General features: G+C 32.0%; 2 protein-coding genes across 2 annotated transcripts in view; both read left to right on the top strand.

Annotated features, from left to right (window-relative positions):
• Positions 1 to 3,062: 3,062 nt before the first annotated feature.
• LOC7463090 (callose synthase 10) lies at positions 3,063 to 6,053 on the top strand. Its single transcript, XM_002322184.4, has 6 exons — positions 3,063 to 3,444; positions 3,908 to 4,005; positions 4,170 to 4,336; positions 4,839 to 4,962; positions 5,386 to 5,481; positions 5,671 to 6,053. Exons 1-6 carry the CDS (start codon positions 3,249 to 3,251, stop codon positions 5,677 to 5,679), a joined length of 690 nt encoding a protein of 229 aa, XP_002322220.3. The 5' UTR covers positions 3,063 to 3,248; the 3' UTR covers positions 5,680 to 6,053.
• A 7,255-nt stretch (positions 6,054 to 13,308) lies between these two features.
• The window catches only part of LOC7453821 (callose synthase 10), a 29,827-nt gene continuing 16,835 nt past the window's right edge, over positions 13,309 to 26,300 (top strand). Inside the window, exons 1-20 of the mRNA XM_024586673.2 lie at positions 13,309 to 13,740; positions 14,897 to 14,994; positions 15,159 to 15,325; positions 15,825 to 15,948; positions 16,390 to 16,485; positions 16,709 to 16,834; positions 18,519 to 18,608; positions 19,469 to 19,566; positions 19,640 to 19,757; positions 20,335 to 20,463; positions 21,932 to 22,008; positions 22,092 to 22,170; positions 23,645 to 23,737; positions 23,847 to 23,949; positions 24,063 to 24,186; positions 24,275 to 24,461; positions 24,555 to 24,607; positions 25,237 to 25,297; positions 25,427 to 25,508; positions 25,990 to 26,039. Coding sequence (XP_024442441.1) covers positions 13,545 to 13,740; positions 14,897 to 14,994; positions 15,159 to 15,325; positions 15,825 to 15,948; positions 16,390 to 16,485; positions 16,709 to 16,834; positions 18,519 to 18,608; positions 19,469 to 19,566; positions 19,640 to 19,757; positions 20,335 to 20,463; positions 21,932 to 22,008; positions 22,092 to 22,170; positions 23,645 to 23,737; positions 23,847 to 23,949; positions 24,063 to 24,186; positions 24,275 to 24,461; positions 24,555 to 24,607; positions 25,237 to 25,297; positions 25,427 to 25,508; positions 25,990 to 26,039 — 2,151 coding nt within the window. The 5' untranslated portion in view covers positions 13,309 to 13,544. The remainder of the gene's footprint in view (positions 13,741 to 14,896; positions 14,995 to 15,158; positions 15,326 to 15,824; positions 15,949 to 16,389; positions 16,486 to 16,708; positions 16,835 to 18,518; positions 18,609 to 19,468; positions 19,567 to 19,639; positions 19,758 to 20,334; positions 20,464 to 21,931; positions 22,009 to 22,091; positions 22,171 to 23,644; positions 23,738 to 23,846; positions 23,950 to 24,062; positions 24,187 to 24,274; positions 24,462 to 24,554; positions 24,608 to 25,236; positions 25,298 to 25,426; positions 25,509 to 25,989; positions 26,040 to 26,300) is intronic.

The raw sequence follows: 26,300 nt of genomic DNA, 5'->3' as shown, positions 1-26,300 counted from the left end.
CCAATAAAAAACTATAAGTTGTCCACTCAATACTTTTATTTAAAATTTTATCCTTATTTTTTTTTTGTTTCGGGCCTTTTTGTGAAATTTAATTTTTTTTTTTAATCTCATCATTTATCATTAGGGTGGTTGAGAATTGAGCTTTATTTTTTTTTCCTATCGGAGTGATCCTTGAAAACTAGGTCACAGGTTTCAAAAATTAACCTGAGTTGATATCGTTTTTTTTTTTGTTGATTTTTTCACTTATTTTCATTTTTCAATTTTATCATTCTATATTTTTTTTAATTGAACTTTGTTATTTTCTTTAATTTTTTTATATGAAATTATTTCGATCTCGTGGTTTAAGCCACAAGTTTGGCGAGTTACCATGGATTGAATAAGGTATTTTTTTGGGTTATTTTTTTTTAATAATCTTTTTTAGTTTTGTCCTTCAATTTTAGGTTGGTTTTCAAATTAAACTTCATAATTTTTTTTATTTTTTTTATAATGAGTTATCTTATTTACATGAGCCAGTTACGAGTTTGGTAAGTTTATCCGAGTTTAAAAGTCTTTTTTTTTAATATATAATTTTTTATTATACACATTGAGAGTTTTGTTGGAAATTAAGCTTTGTAAAAACAATTTGGTTATTTTCTATTGAGTTATTCAATCTTAGACTGGGATACAAGCTTAGGATGCTAACTTGGATTCTCTCATATTATTTTTTTCTATCCTTTTATCTTTTCAATTTTATTCTCCCATGTAGGATTGTCTTGGAATTAAATACTCAGAAATGAAACCTTCAAAGATAAAGTCTGTCAATTTTAAGGATGCTTCCCTGCTAAGCAAGCATCGATCTTCAAACACAACAAGAACATGTAGAATTCTACGAATCAGGTGAGGTGCCCTCTCATGGCATGTCAAAGAGCCATAAAGAAAAACCAATGCATCGCCAACGACACAAGATTGGAGGCGTAAATTTTTGTAATAGTCTAAGCCAAAACCTCTTGAGATTAAAAAAGTATGGCTCCTAAACTCGTTAAAATTACAAAGATCCGGCTGTTAAATCTAGTTAATTGGTCGGCTTTTAATTTTGTTTTTTTAGAAATTACTAGATAAAGGGATCTATAAATTTTAGAACCACTAAAAATTTATATGATTATTAATTTTAAAACTTGTAAAATTAATAAAAATAAATATAAATTTATCGATACATTAACGTTAATAAAAAAAATCCAGCTATCAAATAAACAAAACACAATTCAAGGATTAGAGCAGACAATGAGATGTCACAAAAAGATAAAGGAGAATAGAAAAAAAAAAAAACTTGATTGAAATTCCGAGGATACCCGTCCGAGTATCCATTGGGAAAACTGAGAGCTGCAAAATTAATGTACAAATATGACCCGCAAAGTAATAACTACAGAATTAACATTACCTTTACAATCAAATTTTAATTTCTTTATGGGAAAGTTACCATATTTTTACTCAATTTTATATTTTAGCTCTATTATTTTGAAAATTATAAAAAAAACATCTATGTTCAACTCAATCTTTAAATTAAACAAAAAAAATTAAATCTATCCTTGTATATAATATAACTTAAATAATCAAAATTTATTGTTAAAAAAACCCCTGCCGTTCAAAATCTAATTTATTTCTTCTCTTCTCTCTGAGAACACAATCACTAAACCCTTTTTAGGCTTTTTATTTTTATTTTTTATCAAGCTCTTAATTTGCATAATAAAGATCAACAATAGCTTAATCAACCATCGTTCATGAATTCTTGCCACGAGATTACCGAGTTCCACTAAGAAATAGTTTAGGAATGCAATGTAAACCGTGTTTTTAAAAAATTTAATTTATTTTTGTTAAAATTTAATATGTTTTTATATGCTTTGGATCGTTTTGATGTGCTGATGTCAACAATAATTTTTTAAAAATAAAAAAACATTATTAATATGCATTTCAGCACGAAAAGTTATTTGAAAAGCAACCGCAACTATACTGTAAAACATACTCTAAAATAGATGGAGTAATATTCTCATAACAATGCCACTTCCGGAGTACAGTCAGCCAAAAGAGAAAACTAGAAAGTCCAGAAAAATAATCACAAAGCAGTCGGAGACGAGAGAGCAAGGTGGCTATGAGAAGAGAGCAGGATGGAAGGCAGAAGAAGTTGCAAGGAGGCTAAATTATAGTATAGATTCTTTCTTCTCCCATGAGATTCAATATAGTTAAGATTTATCATCTGTTTAATACGCTGCATGATTTTTTTTTGTTTAAAAAGTAAATTAAAATAATTATATATATATATATTATTTTTATATCAATATATTAAAATCATCATAAAACATTTAAAAAAGCAATTTAATATTTTTTAACATTAAGCAAACTCTTAAAAAGCATAAAAAATAAAAGTTATTGCACTACTAAGTGTGTATTTATTTTTGTGTTTCAAAAACATTTATAAAAAAAATATATTTTTTAATTTTTTCTTTATTTTAAATTAATTTTTTTAGTATTTTCAGATAATTTTGATATACCAATGTCAAAAATAATTTTTTAAAAATAAAAAATTATTTTGATAAATTTCCAAATTAAAAATATTTTAAAAAACAACCACCACCACATTTTAAAAAGCAATCATTAACACATTTTCAATCACTCCTTCAACGTTTTGTAATTGAAAAAAACTTGTTCAAATCTCTCTCTTATATATCAAGCTAGGAATAATATATATATTAATTTTGGCAACTAGATTTATTTTTCTACTTATAAAACAGTGTAAAAAACAACAATTAAAAACCTAATTTAAATTTGTTATCACCTTGTATAATAAGATACAATAATTAGCTTAATTAATCAGGTTTTTATTAATTAGGTTCTTAGTTTGCTTTTCAAATATCACCAGTTTGAGTATTATAAATTTCAGGATCTTTAAAAATATATATAGTTATTAATTTTAGAATTTTCAGAAAATTAATCGAAATATATATAAATTGATACACATACTTATTATTAAAAAAAAAAACTTCCTTAATCGTCAAGAAATGAACTAAAAAGATCTCAGATTCAACTCTCTCTCTCTCTCTCTCTCCTCCCCAATTTTTCTCAAATTCTTCCAGTTTAAGAATTGGTCATACCCCTTCCTGTCTATTTCTCTACCAATACAATTTAGCCCCGTCCTAAAAAAAAACATCTCACACGTGAGAGACCAAAATCCTCTACACCACGATTTGATCCTTCATATATCATTATTGTAAACGATGTCCCGGGTTACCAATAATTGGGAGAGGTTAGTGGGAGCGACGTTGAAGCGAGAACTCGGTCAAGGTCATGAGAGAACGTCCAGTGGCATCGCCGGAGCTGTGCCACCTTCGCTTGCCCGTACGACCATTATTGACGCGATTTTGCAGGCTGCCGATGAGATTCAAGATGAGGACCCTAACGTTGCCAGAATTTGTAAGTTCTTATACATAGATAGTAGATACAACTTCATTAATATATATTCAACTCCTTTTACATTTTGAGGTTTTTTTAAGTGTTCAATGTAGAATATATCAATGTGACGGCAGTTCGATCCTTAATTTTTCTGCGATTCTCTTCAAATTTTAATATGAATCTGTAATCAAATTCAACTCTGATTTAATCTCTTGGATTTCTGCCAATCTTGGAACATGTAATAAGGTGCAATGTTATATCTGCTATCTGACTCATGCCAGATCCTGAACTGGAACATATCTCCTGATTGCATATTAACACTTTCTGAAAGCCAACTTGAGCTTCTGGATATTCATATTTGTTTCAGGAGCATATGCCAAGGCTTCCAAGATTCTAATCCTTCCCCATGCATGTGTGTTTTCCTTGTCAACTATTTTTTTTTAACCTTGAAAATATTTATACAAGTTTTACCTTTTTATTTCAGTGTGTGAGCAAGCATATAGCATGGCACAAAATTTGGACCCAAGCAGTGATGGTCGTGGTGTTCTCCAATTCAAGACCGGTTTGATGTCTGCTATTACGGTATGTCTAATCTTTGTCTTGTGATTGGTGCTTACAGATCGGGGTAGAATGTTATTGTTTCTGTCATCTTGAATGCAGCGAGTAACACTTTTGATAAGCTTACTTACTCTATTGTTTTTTTTAAATTTCATTTTGAGTTTTGAGGAGTTCACCATTTGTTGCAGCAAAAACTTGCCAGAAGGGACGGTGCCCGTATAGATCGCCATCGGGATATTGAACACCTGTGGGAGTTTTACCAGCACTACAAGAGACGTCATAGAGTGGATGACATCCAAAGAGAGGAACAAAAGTTCCGGGAATCTGGAAATTTTTCTACTGTTAATCTGGGAGAGTATGACTATGCGTTTCTTCCCTAATATAAATTACAATTGAATTGATTCTTTCTGGAGTATCAAACCTTTTGGCATGCTAAAGTCTAGGATATATTTGCTCCACTTATAAGGATGCATTGTGGCATCTTTCATTAATTATTTATCTTTCCCAGTGCAGTTATCGGTTGAATTTGTCATTGTCCATCTAGTTTTTTACCTGCAGCCATGCATATAATTGTTTCTTTGGGCGGATATTAGACGTTGACTGGGATATTGTGTAATTTTTGAATTGTTGTTGTTAGCCTTTGCTTTGTAACTTTTGAGGGCAATCAGTAAATGCTTTTATTAAGAATGAATTATGGTTACAATGTCTGGTTAATTAGACATTTTTGTAAGTTACTGCTGCTGTATAAGTTAATACAGCACGATAAACTGCTATAAAGCTTTCTTTCTTCTTTTTATTAGTGAATTTGGATATGCATTTGCATCACTGATCAAAATCTGTAAAATTGTGTCATTTAGATTTGAGCTAAGATCTCTAGAGATGAAAAAGGTATTTGCTACCTTGAGGGCCTTAGTAGAGGTCATGGAAGCACTCAGTAAAGATGCAGATCCTCATGGGGCTGGCAGACATATCATGGAGGAGGTACCTGTCTCCTACCTGCTTTTCTATAAGGACCATCAAGTTACGGAGCATTTTAAACATACTTGCACATGCTGTCTTGTAGAGTCAGTTTCTACCTTTCATATTCATGCAGATCTAGGACTTGCAATTGCTTGAGTTTGCTAAATCGGACCTAGTCTGGTGGAATGTACTGGTTCCATGAGCTTGGATTTTATTATGTCCATAGAATAGGGGATGGTTATTTGATAAAAAAGGGAATGAGAAGTCCTTCTCTTCTCTTTATATAGCAGCCAATCTTTTATACAAATAAAAAGGAAAAAATTGTTGATGAGGGATTATTGTTTCTCACCAAACACTGAAGCTCAAAAAGGACAGTTTGATATTTTGTAAATTTGAAAAATAAAGGTATTGATTGACATGCCTTTTGATCTTGTATTTTTTCAGCTACAAAGAATTAAGACGGTTGGGGAGCTCACATCGTATAATATTGTCCCATTGGATGCACCTTCATCAAGTAATGCCACTGGAGTTTTCCCTGAAGTAAGTTGATCTTTAAATGAGATATGCCACATTCTTTGCTGGTGATGTTTAACCGTACGTGTTCACAAACCTCCAGCTTCTACGCACTCCCTTTCCATAATCTAAAAATTTTACTTCAAGAAATAAGAGACGCATTTAGTACAATCAATTCAAGTTTCACAGAAAAATCTTATACTTTCCACATGCCAGCCCCTTTGAAACAGGTGGGATCAAGGAAATTCCAAGCTCATCGATTGACATAATATGCTGTTTTCTGTGAAAGGGTTGCTCCACATGAAAGTGTTCATAGCCGGCGCAACAAAAAGTGGCTTGCTGTATTCCCATGCTCGGACAATGCTGGTCAGCAGATTGTCACAAAAGTGGAAGAAAAGATCAGACGTTTTTCAATGATTCTAGGAGAGGGAGAGAGATTAAGTTAATTAATAATGTAGGAAATACAATTACAGGAGACCAAGATAACTCATATCACTCACTCTGTAATGAATTACTAGCATTAAGATGGTATCTGGTATTGGAGGAGTTGTTTGTAAAAGTTTTTTTTATTTAAAAATATATTAAAATAATATTTTTTATTTTATTTTATTTTTAATATTAGCAAATAAAAATAATTCAAAATCATAAAAAAATTAAATTTAAAAATTTAAAAATTTTGAAAATATTTTTCAAATACAAAAATAAACCAGCCATTCACTCAATTCACTCCTCAGAAGGATTACTTACTCCTATTGCACTATGCACAACATTATTCATTCTTAAATTTTGGTTTATTTATTTAGTTGGTCCCAAAGTTTATGAATTTTAGATATCTATGAGGAATTCCTTGGAAAATGAAAGGGGAGAAATGAATCGGTCATGCACATTACACTCATTTAATAATAAAAAAAAAGAGTTCTATAAAAAGGCAAGTACTTGTGTAGTCACCAAAACTAGCACATGCTAGTCGAAATTTGAAAACAAAAAAGTAAATTTTAAAGGATATAGTTTAATTAGTCAGATTTTAAATTTAGTTTTTAAAAATTATCAGTTTGATTCCTATAAATCTTAGTCGTTAATTTCAGGACTCGTAAAATTAGTTGAGATTTGTGCAAACTGATCCGAACAACCATATTAATATAAAAAAAATTTGAAAAGAAGGAGGGCACCAATAATTTTTATACTGCCATTAATTAAAATATATGAAAAAAAGAGATTTGGATGAATTATAGTTGTGCAAGACAAATTAGCCATTTATTTTCATGTTTTAAAAATGTTTTTGAATAATTTTAAAAAAAATTATTTGTTTATGGCCTTCGAGGAGCCATATGAGGTGAAAATCTCATGTATGGTTCTGTAATAGCGATGGAACAGTGATGTCATCACCAACTATGATTATCTAACAGTTGAAGTACAGTTGATATAGTTGATGCACAATCAAAATATGGTTTGGGGCAAGGGCGGAGCTAGGAATTTTTTTTGTCCTGGGCTATTAAATAAATATATAAATATTTTTTAAGATTGATTATTAACTCATGTACATGAATTTTTGAAGTTAATAGTAAAGTTTTAATTCAAATACACTACCCAAAATATTAAAAAATAAATTTAAAAGTACATAAAATTAAAGCGAAAGTAAAAATAAACTCACTATTAAAGTTACATTCTTTGATATTTTGTGGAATATAATTCATCTATAATCGAATCTGAATCGATATTGTAACAACCCCTCAACCGGGATAAAATAACAATTTCATGTCAACTAGAAAACAAAGTAATTAAATTTTTTTCCTCTTTCATTTCCTCCTTTCTTCACTTGATTCTTCCCTAGATTAGTGTTTTATAAGTTGGACTTTGTAAGTTTACAAGGTTATTCTTTCACTTTTCTTATTATTTTCCTTGGATTTTTTTTTATGTTTTTCCCTTACTTTTTTCTATTTCTCTCTCGCCTTTTCTTTTCTTTCTTTTTCTATTCTGCTTCTGCCCAGTCGGCAACATATAAAAGGAAGGAGGAGCTGATTTGTTTTATTTTTTAATAGCAAATAACCATTTTACTCTTAATGAGTCATTTTGCTTTTATTTGACGGTCCTTTTTTTTTTTGTTAGCACTACCAAGTTCCGTTCATCCTAAAATTTTAACCAGATTTTATTCAATATATTTTAAGATCCCTCGTAAAATTTCAGCTCAATCTGATGGTCGGATTGAAAATTACGTCCAATAACTTAAAACTGGTCAAATTGTGATTTTTCATCAAATTTTTAAATTTCTCCAAAAATTCTGAAATTTTAACCCAAGTTAAAACATCATATTAGAAGGCTCCACGTAAATTTTCAGAATTTTTTGATAATTTAATTGAAAATTACAAATTTATTTTATATAAAACTAGTCAAAAAATATTGATAAAATCTTGACCTAGGCTAAAGCCCACCCCAGCCTTTGCCATACCTCCGCCTATGGTTTGGGGGGATGGAATTTGTGGCGTCAACTTATAGGATTTATCATTTTTTTCATTTCTTCCCTAGCAGAATGTGAGAGATTACCTTTTGATTTACCAGAAGCAGAAGAAGAATTAGTAGCAGGTTATCAAACCGATTTTAAATTAATATTTTTAGTATTTTCAGATATTTTAATGTGCTAATATTAAAAATAATTTTTTAAAAATAAAAAATATTATTTTAATATAATTTTAAATAAAAAAACACACAATCAATTAATCATTATTATTATACTCCAAATCATCCTTGTAAAATAGCATTGCCTGATGCAAGTAGACATGGCGAGTGTGGAGGCCACCAAGCCCGATACCCATCATGCCAAGGTCCCCGAGATGACCCTGAGAATCCGCGTGCATGTGCCATATTTATATACACACTCAAGATAAAATTGATTATTACAGCACCTAGCCAAAATTTATTATTAAAAAAAACCCTCATTCAAAATCTAATTTATTTCTTCTCTTCTCTCTGAGAACACAATCACTAAAACCCTTTTAGGCTTTTTATCAAACTCTTGATTTGCATGATAAAGATCAACAATAGCCTCATCAACCATCGTTCTTATATTAACCACACAACGCTATCAGCACAAGCAGCATGAATTCTTGCCTCGAGATTACCAAGTTCCACTAAAATAGATGGAGTAATATTCTCATAACAATGCCGCTTCCAGAACAGTCAGCCAAAAGAGAATACTAGAAAATCCAGAAAAATAATCACAATAAATAAAACCTCTCTTTTCGTCCTTTCCTACTCACTATGTGCTAACTGGTACAAAAATTAACTGAAGCAAATGGAGTAGCAGGCTTGCAAGCGAGGCAACCCAGTCCTCATTTTCAGCGGCTCAAGGATTTCGCAGAAGATTTTGTTTTTGATGGCTCTGCTGGCGAAGATGATGGTGCAGGTCTGTTTTTCATGATTATATCCAGTAAAATCTTGATGAATGCTCTATTGGTGGATCATTTGACTAACTAAAAGGGTTTAATCAATGCTCGAGGGAAAACTGATTTGATTGCTTACACGTGATCTAGATTTCGCGAGGTTAAATTATGTTGGCTCTAAGGAACCTGGAGATTTATCCCATGTTATGACTGCTCTCTTGGCTTCGTGGATCACTTCCTCTCATGCAATGATATGAACGTTTCTCAAAAACACTGTCGATTAGAAAATTTATCCTGGAGAGTAATTACACCATATCTAAGATTATTATGAGGATACAAGGAGAAAAATTAGTTGTGCTTGTTGGGCACATATGATATGACAGAATTCAAGTTAGTCGCTAGCTAGGGTTTTATGTTTAGCAAGAAAAAAAGAAGAAGAGTGTTTTTAGTAACAATTTTATTATTTTAAAGTAACGTGAAATTTGTAAATAATTCAATATTTTTTTTGTTTATTTTTTATATCATGTAAAGCATTATAAATTATAAGCTGTTGAGAGTAATTTTTGTTTCTTGAAGAGTAATTATTAATAATAAATTTATAATCACTTATAATATTCTCATGTTTGGAAACTAGAATTAAAGACAAAAAAAATAAAGAGGCGCCCAACTTATTTGGGAGTGTTGTTATGATTATTTTTTAAAATATTTTTTATATTGAAATATATTAAAATAATATTTTTTTTATTTTTAAAATTAACATATCAAAACAATTTAAAAAATATAAAAAAAAAATTAATTTTTTATAAAATATAATTTATACCACGTTACCAAACAGTATCTTAAAGTTATGAAGGTAAAAACGATCCTATTGCTTTTTGTTAATTTCTTGACTATTTGCTTTACCTCCTTTTTGAATGGCTTGGATGAGGTCGACGACGGTGATGAGTGATGACATATCAAATGATAATGCTCGTGTTTGTCGTATTGGTAATGATAGATTTCAAATCGGGTTTTAGGCCGGGTAAAATAATATCTATATCCTATTCTCGGTTTCCAAGCTGGACTTTCTTTGAAATCGGAAAGTGAGCTCTTAATTTATTCTACAGTTCAATTTGATTTTTATTTTTTTATTGTTATTTTTAATTTTTTATAATTTTTTTATAATATTAAATTGATAGAAATTTAAATTTTATAATTTTTGTAGTTAATATTTATTGAGTTATTTTAGTTTCATGATCTAGGTTGCGGGTTTGACTGATTAACTAATGTTTATTTAGATCAATTTTTTCTAGGTCTTTTTTGTTAATTAATTTTTTCTTTTTAATTTCATCATTTTACATTGTGTTGGTTGATAATTAAGCTTTGTAATCCTTTTAAATTTTATTTTGGGTAGGTTATCTCAGTCTCATGACCCGGATCGTGGATTTGACAGGTTATCATGGATCTTTTGTTTTATTTTTCAATTTTATTATTTAGGATTGAGTTGCTCGAGAACCAGGCTTCGTAATTTTTTTATTTACTTTTTATGATGTTATCTATTTTTATGATTCAAGTTGCATATTTGACAAGTTAACTTAAACAATTTTTCTTGTGGTATTTATTTTATATTCCTAGTTATATTAAAAATTTATTTTATATATTATTTTATTAAAATTCATTTTATTTTTATTTTGTTATCAAACAATATTATGGAACTCTTTTTAAAATATAGGTATGTGTTTTTTTGCAGCTATGTGATGTGTTTATTTATTTAATTTGATTAATTTATTGTTTTTTAATAAAATAAATTTATTAAATCTAGTTGAGTTTATTATCTGAATTGTAAATTGTTCTTATTTCTAGAAAATATGTTAAGAGTATCTGATTATCCTTTCTCTATTTAAAAAGTTATTTTGTAAAAAGTTATCTGAATTATAATTTTTTTTTATTTCTAAAAAATATGTCAAGAGTGGCTGATTATCCTTTCTTTATGTAAGAAGTTATCTAAATTATTATTTTTTTAATCCCACCGCGGCATAACAAAGGCCATCTAGTAGTGTGTAATGTGATTCCTAAGAAATTGTCCGGTGTAAACACATAATCAAATTTGTTAAATTTTTTTTTTTTTGAGATGACACAAAAAATATAATATAAACTCATATCATAAAATTATAAATAATTTTTTCTAACTAATTATATATTGATAATTCTAGTCAAGAAATTAAATTACATTAAAATTTAATAAAATAAGTTAACAATATTATAATCAATGAGTGATCTAAATAAAACGAGAGAGTTGGATAATATGAAACAATAAATTAAATATTAAAAAATAAAAAGTCTCAAAAGTCAGAACAAAATTTCTCAATATAGAAGAATCACTTAAAGGTAGGAAGTACACATAAACCTAATGACAACCTGGTTATTTCAATCACAATAAGTCTTGACAGACCCCCCATTGAGTTGTAAGGTAATGAGTTTAAATTAGTAATTAACTAACGTAAATTCAATAATGAAATAAACCCCTAAACAATGTCTAATGTGTTAGAAAAAATTCAAATTAAAAATAATAATAAAATTCTTCATGTTAAAATTCATCTATGTAGCCCGAATTAATCTCAAATTTTTGTATATTCTTGGCAGATTTGAGTTCTAATTTCAAACATGTCATTCTCTTTCGTTTGGATGAATTATTGGACCTAAGATATATAGTTGGAAATTTTTAGATGTCTAATTTCTATCCCAACTTTAATCGAAGCAAAATTTCACCGGTAGCTCTAGATATGTCCCAAACAGTACATGAAGGTTTTGTTTGACATATTCGACAATATTGGTTTACTAACTTTGACCCTCTGAAATATTATGTTCCCTAACTCCATTTGACCTGAAAATTTACCACAATATATTTTCATATATCTAATATTTTTCTGTAAAATTTCAGCTTTATCTAATATACGGTTTGAAAGATATGTTTAATCTCGCAAAACTAGTCAGCAGATATTTTAAGTTCAAATTTAAACCTGACTTGGTTCATACCACAAATTTAGTAAACTCGTAAAATCGAACCGAGTTTACCGATTTTGCACGAGTTAAGTCCGATTTTACTAGTTTTGATTTTTTAGTCCAATTTAACATGTTATATATAATTTTATAAATTAGCTCGTGATTTTAACAACGTTGGACATAATCCTTTCGAACTGTTGATGTAGTGCTCTAAAATGCAATATTCCTCCCGTCATCCATGGAATTCACTAGAGACAATATTTAGAGACGGTGTTTGAGAATATTTTACTTCTGCTTTTTGAGTGTTTTTTATTTTTTTTAAATATAAAAATAAAATTTTTTAATGTTTTTTTATGGTTTTAATATGCAGATGTTAACAAATAAAAAAATTTGTAATTTTATATTTTAATACATTTACAAGGAAAAAACTATTTTGATAAATACCCTAAACTACAATTCTAGACACACACTAAATAAAAAAAATTGATGTTTATAATAAGGCTTGTGTTTATCTTTGTATTTTTTTTTAAGAAATAACACCTCCTTTTAATATATTTTATATATAGAAAAAATTATAATATAGATTTTTTTCTTCTCCCACGACTTTCAATACATTTAAGATTTTATTGTGTGTTTAGTATTGTGTTTTATTATGATTTTTGCTTAAAAAATAATTTTTTTTTTAATTTTTAATACCATCACATTAAAATCATCATAAAACATTAAAAAAATCAATTTAATACCTTTTCAAATTAAACATACTTTTAAAAAGTATAAAAAAATAAAAGCCTCTGCAATCCTAAACATTTTTTAATTGGAAAAAACTTGTTCAAATCTCACTCATATATATCTAGCTACGAATAATATATATTTTTCTGACATTTATTATGCATTTCTTCAGTTATATTCAGATATTTTAATAATTTTTGATATATTTCATGAATTTAATTTTGACAACTAAACTTATTTTTATATTTATAAAACAGTGTAAAAAACAACAGCTACAAAACCTAATTTAAATTTGTTACGGTATAATAAAAGATAAAAGACTCCCTTCATCGTTAAGAAATGAACTAAAGAGATCTCAGATTCAACTCTCTCTCTCTCTCTCAATTTCCTCCCCATTTTTTTTCAAATTCTTCCAGTTTAAGAATTGGTCTCCCCCTTCCTGTCTATTTCTCTACGAATACAATTTACCCCCAGCCTCACAAAAAAAAATCTCACACGTGAGAGACCAAAATCCTCTACACCACGCATAACAACCCAAAATCTTAAACAAACTCACCTCTCCATTCAAATCCCTCACAAACAAAACCATCAAGAAACTTAAGAAAAATTAAAATATCAGACTACAAATCCAGCCGTCTAAAATGAACCACCACCCTAACCCCAGTACACTAGACTGCACAATACCATCTCTCAGGGACAAACCAGTAATTCAACACTGTCTCCCCATCTTCCTTGACCTTTTGCCTTTTCCCCACTAGCTCCGCGTTTTGGCTGTCTTTTCTTTTGTTTCTTTAAAACATCTTTCGTTTTTTTAAAAATATCAACCAGCAAAAACGCAACTTTTGAATTCGAATGAGAATCACAGATCTAAGAATAAAGCGTCAACCGAGTTTTTAAATTCTCCAACTCGGGCCGAGTCAAAGCCCGAGTTACAATTCTTCCTAATCTAGGGTTTTAAATTTTCTGTTTCTGGATTGATTTGATCCTTCATTATTGTAAACCATGTCTCGGGTTAGCAATAACTGGGAGAGGTTAGTGAGGGCGACGTTGAAGCGAGAACTCGGTCAAGGTCATGAGAGAATGTCCAGTGGCATCGCCGGAGCTGTGCCAGTTTCGCTTGGCCGTACGACCAATATTGACGCGATTTTGCAGGCTGCCGATGAGATTCAAGATGAGGACCCTAACGTTGCCAGAATTTGTAAGTTTGTTTTTTTTTTTTTAAGAAAAGAGATTTTCCATTTTGGTCAATTTGATTTTTTTAGGTTATTAATCTTGGAGTTAATCATGGAGGATTATGCAGTGTTAAATTGGAGTTGTTGAGTTGTATTTTTATAGTCAAGTGACGTTGGGATTGTAAAATTAGTGAATTTTTAATATTTAACGCTGATATTAACTGTTTTATTTTAGGAGATCATCATCATCATCATCATTATTATTATTATTATTTCAAGTAGGAATTTAACAAGACACATGTCATTTCTACGTTGCCTTTGCTCTTTAAATTACACATGTGAAGGATAAATTCCAGTATATGTCTTGAATTTGGACTTGAATTTGGAATATGGGATTATACGATGTTTATGATCTTGTTTATCATGAGATTATACAGTGCTGGAAACCAGAAGAGTGTGGTTTTTTTGGATGATCTGTTTGCAAGCTGGTGAAATGTCCGTGTACTGTGATTCTGGTGGAAAGCTTTGTGGGGGTATTAAGAGACTTTTTTCAAATGTAGTAAAAAAAGATACTGCTGCAACTGTTATTATAGATGGGGTCAGGTTGGGCAGGATTCATTTGATCTGAATTTGATTTGGGTAGACTGCTCTTTGAATGGAAGTAAAGCTAGGCAGTTTGGATATGTGATGAATTGGAAGAAATTTATTTTCCTTCTAGTGAAAATCAAATGCTTATACATAGATAGTAGATACAACTTCATTAATATCCAACTCCTTTTACATTTTGAGGCTTTTTTTAAGTGTTCAATGTAGAATATATCAATGTGAGGGTAGTTCGATCCTTAATTTTTCACCATTTCTCTTCAAATTTTATTATGAATCTGTAATAAAATTCAACTCTGATTGAATCTCTTGGATTTCTGCCAATCTTGGAACATGTAATAAGGTGCAATGTTATATCTGCTATCTGACCCATGCTGGCTCCTGAACTGGAACATATCTCCTGTTGCATATTAACACTTTCTGAAAGCCAACTTGAGCTTCTGGATATTCATATTTGTTTCAGGAGCATATGCCAAGGCTTCCAAGATTCTAATCCTTCCCCATGCATGTGTGTTTTCCTTGTCAACTTTTTTTTTGAACCTTGAAAATATTTATACAAGTTTTACCTTTTTATTTCAGTGTGTGAGCAAGCATATAGCATGGCACAAAATTTGGACCCAAGCAGTGATGGTCGTGGTGTTCTCCAATTCAAGACCGGTTTGATGTCTGTTATTAAGGTATGTCTAATCTTTGTCTTGTGATTGGTGCTTACAGATCGGGGTAGAATGTTATTGTTTCTGTCATCTTGAATGCAGCGAGTAACACTTTTGATAAGCTTGCTTACTTTATTGTTTTTTTAAAATTTCATTTTGAGTTTTGAGGAGTTCACCATTTGTTGCAGCAAAAACTTGCCAAAAGGGACGGTGCCCGTATAGATCGCAATCGGGATATTGAACACCTGTGGGAGTTTTACCAGCACTACAAGAGACGTCATAGAGTGGATGACATCCAAAGAGAGGAACAAAAGTTCCGGGAATCTGGAAATTTTTCTACTGTTATTCGGGGAGAGTATGACTATGCGTTTCTTCCCTAATATAAATTACAATTGAATTGATTCTTTCTGGAGTATCAAACCTTTTGGCATGCTAAAGTCTAGGATATTTTTGCTCCACTTATAAGGATGCATTGTGGCATCTTTCATTATTTATCGTTCACAGTGTAGTTATCCGTTTGAATTTGTCATTTTCCATTTAGTTTTTTACCTGCAACCTTGCATATAATTGTTTCTTTGGGCGGATATTAGAAGTTCACTTGGATATTGTGTAATTTTTTGAATTGTTGTTGTACGCCTTTGCTCTGTAACTTTTGAGGGCAATCAGTAATTGCTTTTATTAAGAATGAATTATGGTTACAATGTCTGGTTAGACATTTTTGTAAGTTACTGCTGCTGTATAAGTTAATTCAGCACGATAAACTGCTATAAAGCTTACTTTCTTCTTTTTATTAGTGAATTTGGATATGCATTTGCATCACTGATCAAAATCTGTAAAATTGTCCTGTAATTTAGGTTTGAGCTAAGTTCTCTAGAGATGAAAAAGGTATTTGCTACCTTGAGGGCCTTAGAAGATGTCATGGAAGCAGTCAGTAAAGATGCAGATCCTCATGGGGCTGGCAGACATATCATGGAGGAGGTACCTGTCTCCTACCTGCTTTTCTGTATGGACCATTAAGTTACGGAGCATTTTAAACATGCTTGCACATGCTGTCTTGTAGAGTCAGTTTCTACCTTTCATATTCATGCAGATCTAGGACTTGCAGATGCTTGAGTTTGCTAAATCCAACCTTTAGTCTGGTAGAATGTACTGGTTCCATGAGCTTGGATTTTATTATGCCCATAGAATAGGGGATGATTATTTGATGAATAAAGGAACGATCTTTGCTCCGAAGAGAAGTCCTTCTCTTCTCTTTATATAGCAGCCAATCTTTTATACAAATAAAAAGGAAAAAAATTGATGATGAGGGATTATTGTTTCTCACCAAACACAGATGCTCAAAAAGGACAGTTTGATATTTTGTAAATTTGAAATCTAAAGGTATTGATTGACATGCCTTTTGATCTTGTATTTTTTCAGCTACAAAGAATTAAAACGGTTGGGGAGCTCACATCGTATAATATTGTCCCATTGGAAGCACCTTCATTAAGTAATGCTATTGGAGTTTTCCCTGAAGTAAGTTGATCTTTTAATGAGATATGCCACATTTGATCTTTTAATGAGATATGCCACATTCTTTGATGGTGATGTTTAACCGAGTTCACAAACCTCCAGCTTCTACGCACTCCCATTCAATAATCTAAGAATTTTACTTCAAGAAATAAGAGATGTATTAAGTACAATCAATTCAAGTTTCCCAGAAAAATCTTATATTTTTTTATCGGGGGTAATTTTCCAGGTTCGAGGCGCAATGTCTGCCATTAGATATGCTGAGCATTACCCCAGACTTCCTGCTGGTTTTGTGATTTCTGGAGAACGTGATTTAGATATGTTTGATCTTCTTGAATATGTCTTTGGTTTTCAGGTTTGTATAGACGTTTCTTTTTAATCCTCTCATTAAAGTTTTCAACTAGATTGTAGTGCTTCACTGACTGTAAGAATTGCAAATTTGTAATATTAAAATTCTGCTTGTCAATAGGAATTTAATAGTTGAATTCATTTTATTTAACAAGTATATACTATTTTGTGTTTATTTTGTCATGTTTTCTTTGTTTGGTGTCATCTTCCTCTTTTTCACCTTTATGTCCCTGCCATAATAAAAATTTCGTTAGAAATTTTGAATAGCTCCTAGGGAATGTTAAAAAAATGTGAATAATAAAGTTAATGTAATATATTTCTTTACTAAATTATTAAAATATTGGTTCCTTTATTTAGCTGGATTTCTAAGAAACTCTGTCTGGAGCTTCATTTTGATATGGTAATTTGCTATCAACTGTAGTCTGTATGATTCATTTTGTGTGATCATTCATTTGTTTATTGTTTTATCAATCAAAACTCCAAGCTATTTTCTCATGTTGATATATTAATCTTGCATTTTTCATTGGCTTGGAATGTGGAATAGATTTCATTGTATTAGTGGTGAGAGTTCCATTATGGGGAGAAGCTGATATAATCTTTTAGTGGGTTTTGGGAGAGACTGGAATAAAAATGTCAAAGTATACAATTGTTACTGTTTTTTGGTGTTTGCATGTGGCAAAACTTTGACAATTTTCAGAAATCAAACTTTGTCTGATAGAATTTTATGGAGATGCCTTTTTTTTGCTGTTGTGTGGACTATTTGATTGAAAAAAAGCTTCATGTGTTCACAAATCACTCCCTCTTGAGAGAATTGCTTTGGAATACAGCAGTGCCCGTCTTTTTCATGGTCTTTTGCTTCAGTAGAATGTCTTTTATGAGTGTCTTCTGCGGATATATTCAGTGGGACTGGTGTATTGTTTTGTTATGGTATTGCTTTTTGTGATTTCTTGTATGTGGTTTTGCTTTTATGTTTTAATCTTCTAATTTATTCCTCATTTTCCCCTTCTATGTATTTAGACATTCAATTGTTATCTAATATGAAAAAAAGTCTATTCATCTTCACGAACAATAATCATTTCTCTTATCCAAGAATCTTGATGTGTGAAAGGCTTTTTTTTTCTCAATTTATAATTTCTTTGATCTTCTTGCACTGTTTGGTGGTTTAGAATTTGTGGAATATGATCTTTTCTGTTTTGGTGATTTGCTGTTTCGAAAAGCGATGTTAAGAATTTCAAAAAACCATTAGCATCTATGCAAGTAGTTACTTTGGGATGGAGTTGTTTCCATGGTTCACTACTATGTTCTGCATTTTGAATGTTAAAGGGACGGTTTTTGCTGCTACTCAGACAAATTAGACATTGCTTTCATTTTACCTTTGTGGTAGTTGAGAGTCTGTCTCATCCTCCACTTTGGTTTTCCTTTCCTTATCTTTATTTAGAAAATTCTTTTTTTTTTCCCGGAAAAAGAAGTTATGGATTAAACAATCCTTTTATTTAGCCTAGATGTTCATCTAGTTTAATTAAGCATGTGCGTAAAAGAAGAAACTGCAGTTGTGTGAAAATCTTGGCTGTTTGTGGAAATGCAAGTAGTGAAGTGTCTCTTTTATAATGTGTATTTATAATCAATGTCCAAATGATACTTTCCTTTTTTTTCTCTGGTCAATAACCTCCTCCCTGCTCCCTCATTTGCAGAATGATAATGTAAGGAATCAGCGTGAAAATGTTGTTCTTGCAATAGCAAATGCACAGTCTCGACTTGGCATACCCATCCAAGCAGATCCAGTGAGTGTTTTGAGTGCTGACACTTATTTATCATTTTATCATTCTCCTTTCCAAGTCACTGTGGTTGTAATAATCATCATTTTGCATATAGATTTATATTAATATTTGTTATTTTGGCAGACATTATTTTAGTTGCTTTGCTTTTCAATTTGTTGTTATAAAGTTGATTGAATATAGTGGCCTAGGAATATTATAATTGCAGCCTCTCCTGAAAAGAAGATGCTATGAGCTCAAATCTCCCTTCCCCATTGAGTTATGAAAGAAAAAACTAGTTGGATACTTTTTTTTTTGAATTCATTTTCTTATTTTTTTATTTTATATGCGAACAGATAGTTTTTATGTTTTTATTTCATTGGATGAGCTTGAGTTGATGGGTACCAAAGGACTTTTGAATTGGTTTGACAAGTTCTAGTAAGATTGGAACATCTGAATAGCTATATTTGCTTACCTGTCATTTATGGGCTTCAACTTTTAACAGTCTGATTTCTGCATAAAACAAAACCATATGAACATATATAAACTTTACAAAATGCCTAACCTTTTGCACTTTGATGATTGTTTTCTCAAAGTCTGTATTTATTTCTATTGATGCTTTACCAATTATGTTACCTTTTAAGAATGTACTAAAATCACTTGAAGCATGAACTAAATCGAATACGTAATGTCACAATAATTCTGCAGAAATTTTTGTGACTATTCCTCACATTGCAGTTTGGATTTAGTATATGCTGTGTTACATTATTGATTTGTTATTGGAGGCTTGTTTCAGATTGTTTATATAGTTTCTTATCCGGACAAGGGGACGTGGTTGGTGAGATTTTTCTCAATGTGGTTGCTTTCTCCCTTTTTTCCATGTACAGAAAATTGACGAGAAAGCTATCAATGAGGTTTTCTTGAAGGTGTTGGATAACTACATCAAATGGTGCAAATACTTGCGAAAACGCCTTGCTTGGAATAGGTCTGGTGCCTCCTGTTATCCTGAAATAGTTATTTTTTATGCCAATGGTCTGAGTTTTATTTGTTTGCTACAGTATTGAAGCGATTAATAGAGACAGGAAGCTTTTTCTGGTATCACTATATTATCTTATATGGGGTGAAGCTGCAAATGTTCGTTTTCTCCCAGAGTGCATTTGCTACATATTTCATCATGTAAGCCTCATTACCTTGTTGTTCAATTCTCTTTGAGTTCATCACTGGGTCTGCTACTTGCTTTGTTCGAACTTTATCCTACCACCCCTCTACAATTATAACTTGTTCCTTCTTATCATAGTCGATATAATTATTGTTTACTGTACCAAATCATTTGCCTTATGGCTTGGGATATGTGAATAAGGCATTTTGCTATTCATGGTGAGAAATAGGTTTTCCCTTGTAGCTTGTAGGAGTAATCAATTCGGGATTCCAAGATTCTATATTTTGAGAGAGGATATATTCTAGCACATTGTGGCTTAATGGAAATAAGGCCATGGCGCTACCCTAGGAAATACTCACTTCCCTAAAAGCTGATTCTCTGTCTATAGTTTCTTGATTTAGGCTTTGAGAATAGCAAACAATACCTTTGGAAGATTGTGAAAGTTATGTGATGTAAGCTATGAGAATAACATTGCTCATTCTCGAGTAGATCACACAACAAATGGTTTACCTGTGTCATGTTTTTGAAAATTTATTTTTCCTATGATATGTGTTTTTTGTAACTTATGATAACATATATAATCATGCATTTCAGATGGCCAAAGAGTTGGATGCAATATTGGATCATGGTGAAGCTAATCATGCCGCCAGCTGTATAACAGAAAGTGGTTCTGTGTCTTTCCTTGAGCAAATCATTTGTCCTATATACCAGACAATAGCAGCGGTCAGTGGAACTGATTATCAACTCCATTTGGGAAAGTTTTGATTATCACATATTATAGCAGAAGTGAAATTAAATGTGCTTATGTTGATGATTGCTTAGCAAATTTTTGCTTGCAGTAGTCCAAAATTGTTTTTGTTTTTATTTCTGGAGTTTGGGTCTCAGGGCTATTTATTTTGTTACCATCATTCTAGAAGTGGCTAGCGGCACCGGGTGGACGGTCTATCCGCCTTTAAGTGGTATTACCAGCCTGCTGGCTAGCGATATAGGTAAAAACCTCTCTTCTCAAAAGAAGAGAAGAGCTTGCGCACTAGCATTCCTTCTCCAGATCAGAGAGGTTTTTTTTGTGTGGTTGAATCTTGAATGGCGAGACTGATTGACCTTCAAAATACAACATTGGACAGCAATCATGAGGCAAGTATTGATTGCATCTTAAGAATTCAATCCGATGTAAGGTAGATGAACCGCTCGTCAAGTGATTCCTTTCCTAAAGTGGATGTCAGCTAGGTAGCCTTATCTATGAGTCTGAGCCTAGCGAATAAAGGTGCACTTGGGGTAGGGAGTAGAGAAGGGTTAATGTGAATGGAATCTCAGGTAAGTTGGCTGCAGAGGATACCACTTCTGTCACTGATACTAGCTATGCTATGAAATTGGCCAACTCAGTGATTCAATATGGGTTGAAATGGAGAAGATTTATTGAATTAGTGTCAGAATGATTGTATTAAATTTTTGGCTACAGGCTGCTTGAAAACATTTTGCGTTGAAGGTGATGTTACATCAGTTTGATGAACGTAGAAGGTGGGCTTTTTTTATAGATCCTTGCTAAGTAATACTCACCATTGATATATTGACAAAGAGGTGCGGTTATTTTGATTTGCTATATGCATGGAAAAGAGCAGTAAGTTGATCAATCATCTGCAGTCACCAGGGAGATTTGGTCCCTTATTTTCACTTTGTTTGGACTGTTGGTTGCTTCCTGTTTCATGAAGGATTATTAGGTGGTTGGAGTGGGTCAAGTGGCCGTTGCATGTGATTAAGTTTGGATTGTGGTGGCTGCTCCCTGTTTCTTGAAGGATTATTAGATGGAAAAACTGGGTAAATAGCATGAAGGGTTGCTCTTTCATGTTTGATGTACAGTTTATGGACGGGAAGAGGTGGTGGAGTGGGTCAAGTGGCCATTGTATGTGATTTAAGTTTTTTTCCTTTTAACTTCTCCTGCATGATTTTGTTTCCCCATTTTGTCTGTGTGTGTGGAGTTCAATGTACTTAAATGAATTGTGATTCTTGTCTTCTTTAGCTCTCTTTAAAAATGTCATTGCAATTTTGATACCTTCCACCTCTGTGGGTTGAATCTGTTTGGGTACTTCAAATAATTTTTAAGGACATCATGTGAGTTATTAAACAAATTTTCTTGTGATGTTACTATTTATTCTGAACCTTCTAATACATATAAGATAGTTTGTATTTGCAGGAAGCTGAGAGGAATAATAATGGAAAAGCTGTGCATTCAGCTTGGAGGAATTATGACGACTTCAATGAATATTTTTGGTTTGCTGTTTAGGATTTTTATGATTGCTTGTTCAGTAAGGACTTTGAATCATCTTTCATTCTCATTTGCAATTTATATGCAGGTCCCCTGCTTGCTTTGAGTTGAGCTGGCCGATGAAAGAAAATTCCTCATTCTTGTTGAAGCCTAAAAAGTCAAAAAGGGTAGGTTGTTAGGATGATATTTTCCCATGAGTTACCCAAATTTTGTATCCCATTTATTATCGTATGTTGAAACTGAAACCACATAGATGCAATTTTTTCTTGACATGCCTAAATATTTAAAGGATGATGTTGACATTGAACTTAAGTTTCATTTGAACTTGTGTTGTTTGATACGATAACCTCATAATAATTCAGCCATAATTTTAGTGTCCTTGGAGCGTGGTTGTGAAAATTTTTTTGTACATACATGGAAGGTAGATTAAAACTTATTTTTTAATGATTTTTTGATGGGATTGATGTTCTTCACGTAGAGATGACTTTGATGTTGAATGATTGTAGAGGAGTATGAGTTTGTATAGGAGTTGAATTTTCTATGCATCAATTCATGATCAAGTTGGAGTTATGTTAGGAATTTGTAATGTTAGTGGGTTCTGTTTAAGGTCTTATACCTTCTCTATGAACCTGTGAATTTCAATAGTTCTGCATTCCTAGTGGTAGGATTCCCTTGCTTGTTTGGAAATAGTCTCCCATGTTTTTTCTTTTGCTGTTTCCCTTTTCACCCGTTGTCAAGTATTCCACCTCCATTTTCTATCTTGATGACCATGTTTGTTAGTAGAAATTGCCAAGTCTATCATAGTTTTGGTGCTAAATCTGAAAATTATTTGTTATAATTTTTGGAGCAAAGGTCACAATTCAGTTCTTGAACCTTGATTTTACCATGAAGCTCGTGAGTTTTTTTCTCCCTCCGTTTCTCCTTAGATTTCTTTTCTATTAGGAATTGGACATTTTTCTCCATATTTCTAATCAACGATTGTTGCATGATGGTTTTTGTTGCCACTCACTATTCCCATGTTTCAAACAAGTTGCGCATGTATGTTCTGCTGAACAGTTTATGTATTTTTTTTCCTTTGCTCTGTAGTGCTTTCAGTTATGTTTTGTCTAGATTTGCTATGCATTGGGAGCTATGACCTGCTTAGCATATTATCTCAAGCTTTGTGATTAGTTCTCGCAGTAGCTGGGGATGTTTTGACCACCTGATGGAGGCATTGGAGTGTTTTTGTTGAACATCTGTCCTGACCTGTTTTGATTCATGAATGCTAAGGGTTTTGTAATTTGTGTTACACCTGGAATATAGGTTACCTAGTACCTTCTCTAGAATCATTGTCAAGCACCAGTTTAGGCATGCGAGCGAAGTCAAGTTTCTGGATTAGCTAATATTTGCAGCTGTTGTCATTTCTACACTGGAGTCATCTATTCATATCTGACATTTATGTTTATTGTTTTAAGCAATTTGCAAATAACAAATTGCTACATTTTATATCTATTGAATTGTTAATGCAATTTTACTGTTTTGGGAATTTTGCATTGTGCGGAATGCATGTTATTTCACTTCGAGCTCGTGGAAAATGCTTGTATCTAATTTTTCAACTCTTTTTACATTTGTTTTTTCATTTTTCATTTCACAAATCGACAGACTGGTAAAAGCACGTTTGTTGAGCATCGCACATTTCTTCACATATATCGAAGTTTCCATCGGCTCTGGATCTTTTTAGCTCTGATGTTCCAGGTCTAATGTTCCTTTAAATTTCAGGATCTTATTTTTTTCTTGGATCTACGATGTTTTTTTTTTTATTTAAAAAAAACTAAATTTGTGCTCTTTTCAATGTTGAGCACAGGCTTTGGCAATTATAGCCTTCAACCATGGAGATTTGAGTTTAGATACCTTTAAAGAAATGCTCAGCGTTGGGCCCTCATTTGCCATCATGAACTTCATAGAGAGTATGCTTTCTCTAAAGGTTTTGGAATTAGCATATTAGATGAAATACCCGAATAAATCTTTCCAGTACTCATTTTTTTCTACTTTGTTTGTTGGTCACTTGCTGCATATGCAGGTTGTTTAGATGTGCTGCTTATGTTTGGCGCTTACTCCACAGCGAGAGGCATGGCTATCTCAAGACTGGTTATTAGGTTTTTCTGGTGTGGCTTGAGCTCGGTGTTCGTAACATACTTATATGTGTGAGTAGTTGATCACGTTTACTAAGGCATGTTTTCACATGCATTATCCTTGTGTTCATGAGTTATATAAAGTATCTGTTTATTGCAGGAAGGTTCTGGAGGAAAAAAATCGACAGAACTCGGATTCGTTCCATTTCCGTATATATATACTTGTTCTGGGTGTTTATGCAGCTTTGCGCCTCTTCCTTGCTCTGTTGCTAAAGTTTCCAGCTTGTCATGCTCTGTCTGATATGTCTGATCAATCATTCTTCCAATTTTTCAAGTGGATTTATCAGGTAAGCTCCATTCAATCTTTTTCGCTAACATTTGCTATAAAATGTTTGGTAATGTATCAGATGACCTATTCTTGTGAAATAAAATTGGTTCAGGAAAGATACTATGTTGGTCGTGGTCTTTTTGAGAAGATGAGTGATTACTGCAGGTTTGTTTTCATGATACTAAATAGTTTTTAGTAACAAATAATATGGCATTGCACTCCTCTTCCTACATTTCACTATAGATGTAATGCTTTCATGTTATGTATTCTCTTATTTCCTATCAATTTCTGTTTTTGTTTTTGCTTGTGAAAATGTTCATTTTCAGAGATAAACTTCATTTGTTTTTGTCTGGATTCTACATTTAAAATAATTTTTTGTTGCCTTAATCAATTTTTTGAGCTTCTTTGCATTTAGAGATATGCGTCTATTTTCTCAATATGCATGTTTGTGGTGCATGGATGGTCTGGGATGTGCTAGTTAGATTTCATATGAATGGAGTTCAAAATATGAAATGCTTAATTTTTCAGTTCATATATGCTTGTCAGATTCTATGTTTATGGAGACTTGGTTCAATAAGTTAATGTCCTACAATATTTATATAATTATGTTTCATCTCTATAACTGTCTTTTTTCATAGGTAGTGATATAAGCCCCCAGTTAACTTTCAAAGGTTTACATTAGTGACCGTGATTCAAAAGAGTGATTCAAAAGAATTAGTTGATATGTCATATGCTATTTGATTCTTGATCTTGCTTCACTTAATGTTTGTTTGTTTTTTCCCCCACAACTGCAGATATGTCCTCTATTGGTTGGTGATCTTTGCGTGCAAATTTACATTTGCTTACTTTCTCCAGGCAAGCTATCATGTCTTGATCTCGCATCTGTTAATTATGCATATGATTACTATTTGGGGATTTGCTCTTAAACAGGAGAGACTTTACACATCAGAATATCATTTTCATGTAATTTTTAATCCTGAGCAGATTAGACCCCTTGTCAAACCAACCAATACCATCAGGGCACTTCCATCTTTACCGTACTCATGGCATGATTTGATCTCAAAGAGTGAGTTTCCTATCATCCGCACTTTCATGAATTCCGTCTCCTACCATGGTGTTTAGTAGGACTACATAAATCAATGCTAACCATTTTTATAACTTTCTGGTAGCATGTGATGAACTTCTAGGTCAGAAAAATTCAACTGATGAAAAACCACAGAAGCTACCATTTTAATTTTGGTGAACGGCCTAAACATTAAAGCAGCAGAGTTTGTCATAGCAATCTCCATTTGTTTCCCTGTGAGGGGTCTTTTGTTAGGGTATTGAAGCATACTGTCATTCTGGGATGCTGTTTTCTTAGTGGCAACTAAGAAACACATTGTTACGTGAATTCTTGCTATAATTTAAAAATCTGTTAATATTTACTTTGCTCTTCTGTGCACTTTATTTTCTAATAAAACTAAACCTGTTATTCACGTTTCTTTACTGGATGGCTATTGACTCAAACTGTGTTTGGTGTAAATCACTGATTCTCATGATTATTGCAGATAATAACAATGTCTTGACCATAGCTAGCCTATGGGCTCCTGTTGTGGCGGTGAGTAGTTTCTATTTGTTTATCTCCATGCGTAAAAAGAAATTTGGAATGGGATGGCTTACTGAATGCAATAGAAGCAGGTTCTTTTATAATTTGTTGAACCTGTTTCTGAAAAATAAAAATCAATGGAAGTTCCTTGAAGTGAAGATTTTTTGGTTGATAATAAATTCCATTCTCCTTAACAAAGATGCTGTTTTTGGCCTTTTCTCAGTTCTGAAACTTTATCCTTTGTATCATATTGAAAGTAGAACACTTGTGTCT

The sequence above is a fragment of the Populus trichocarpa genome, chromosome 15, assembly GCF_000002775.5.
Source record: "Populus trichocarpa isolate Nisqually-1 chromosome 15, P.trichocarpa_v4.1, whole genome shotgun sequence".
Classification (NCBI taxonomy): domain Eukaryota; kingdom Viridiplantae; phylum Streptophyta; class Magnoliopsida; order Malpighiales; family Salicaceae; genus Populus; species Populus trichocarpa.
Note: the sequence above shows the minus strand (reverse complement) of the source record. Positions and strands in the feature narration are given on the sequence as shown.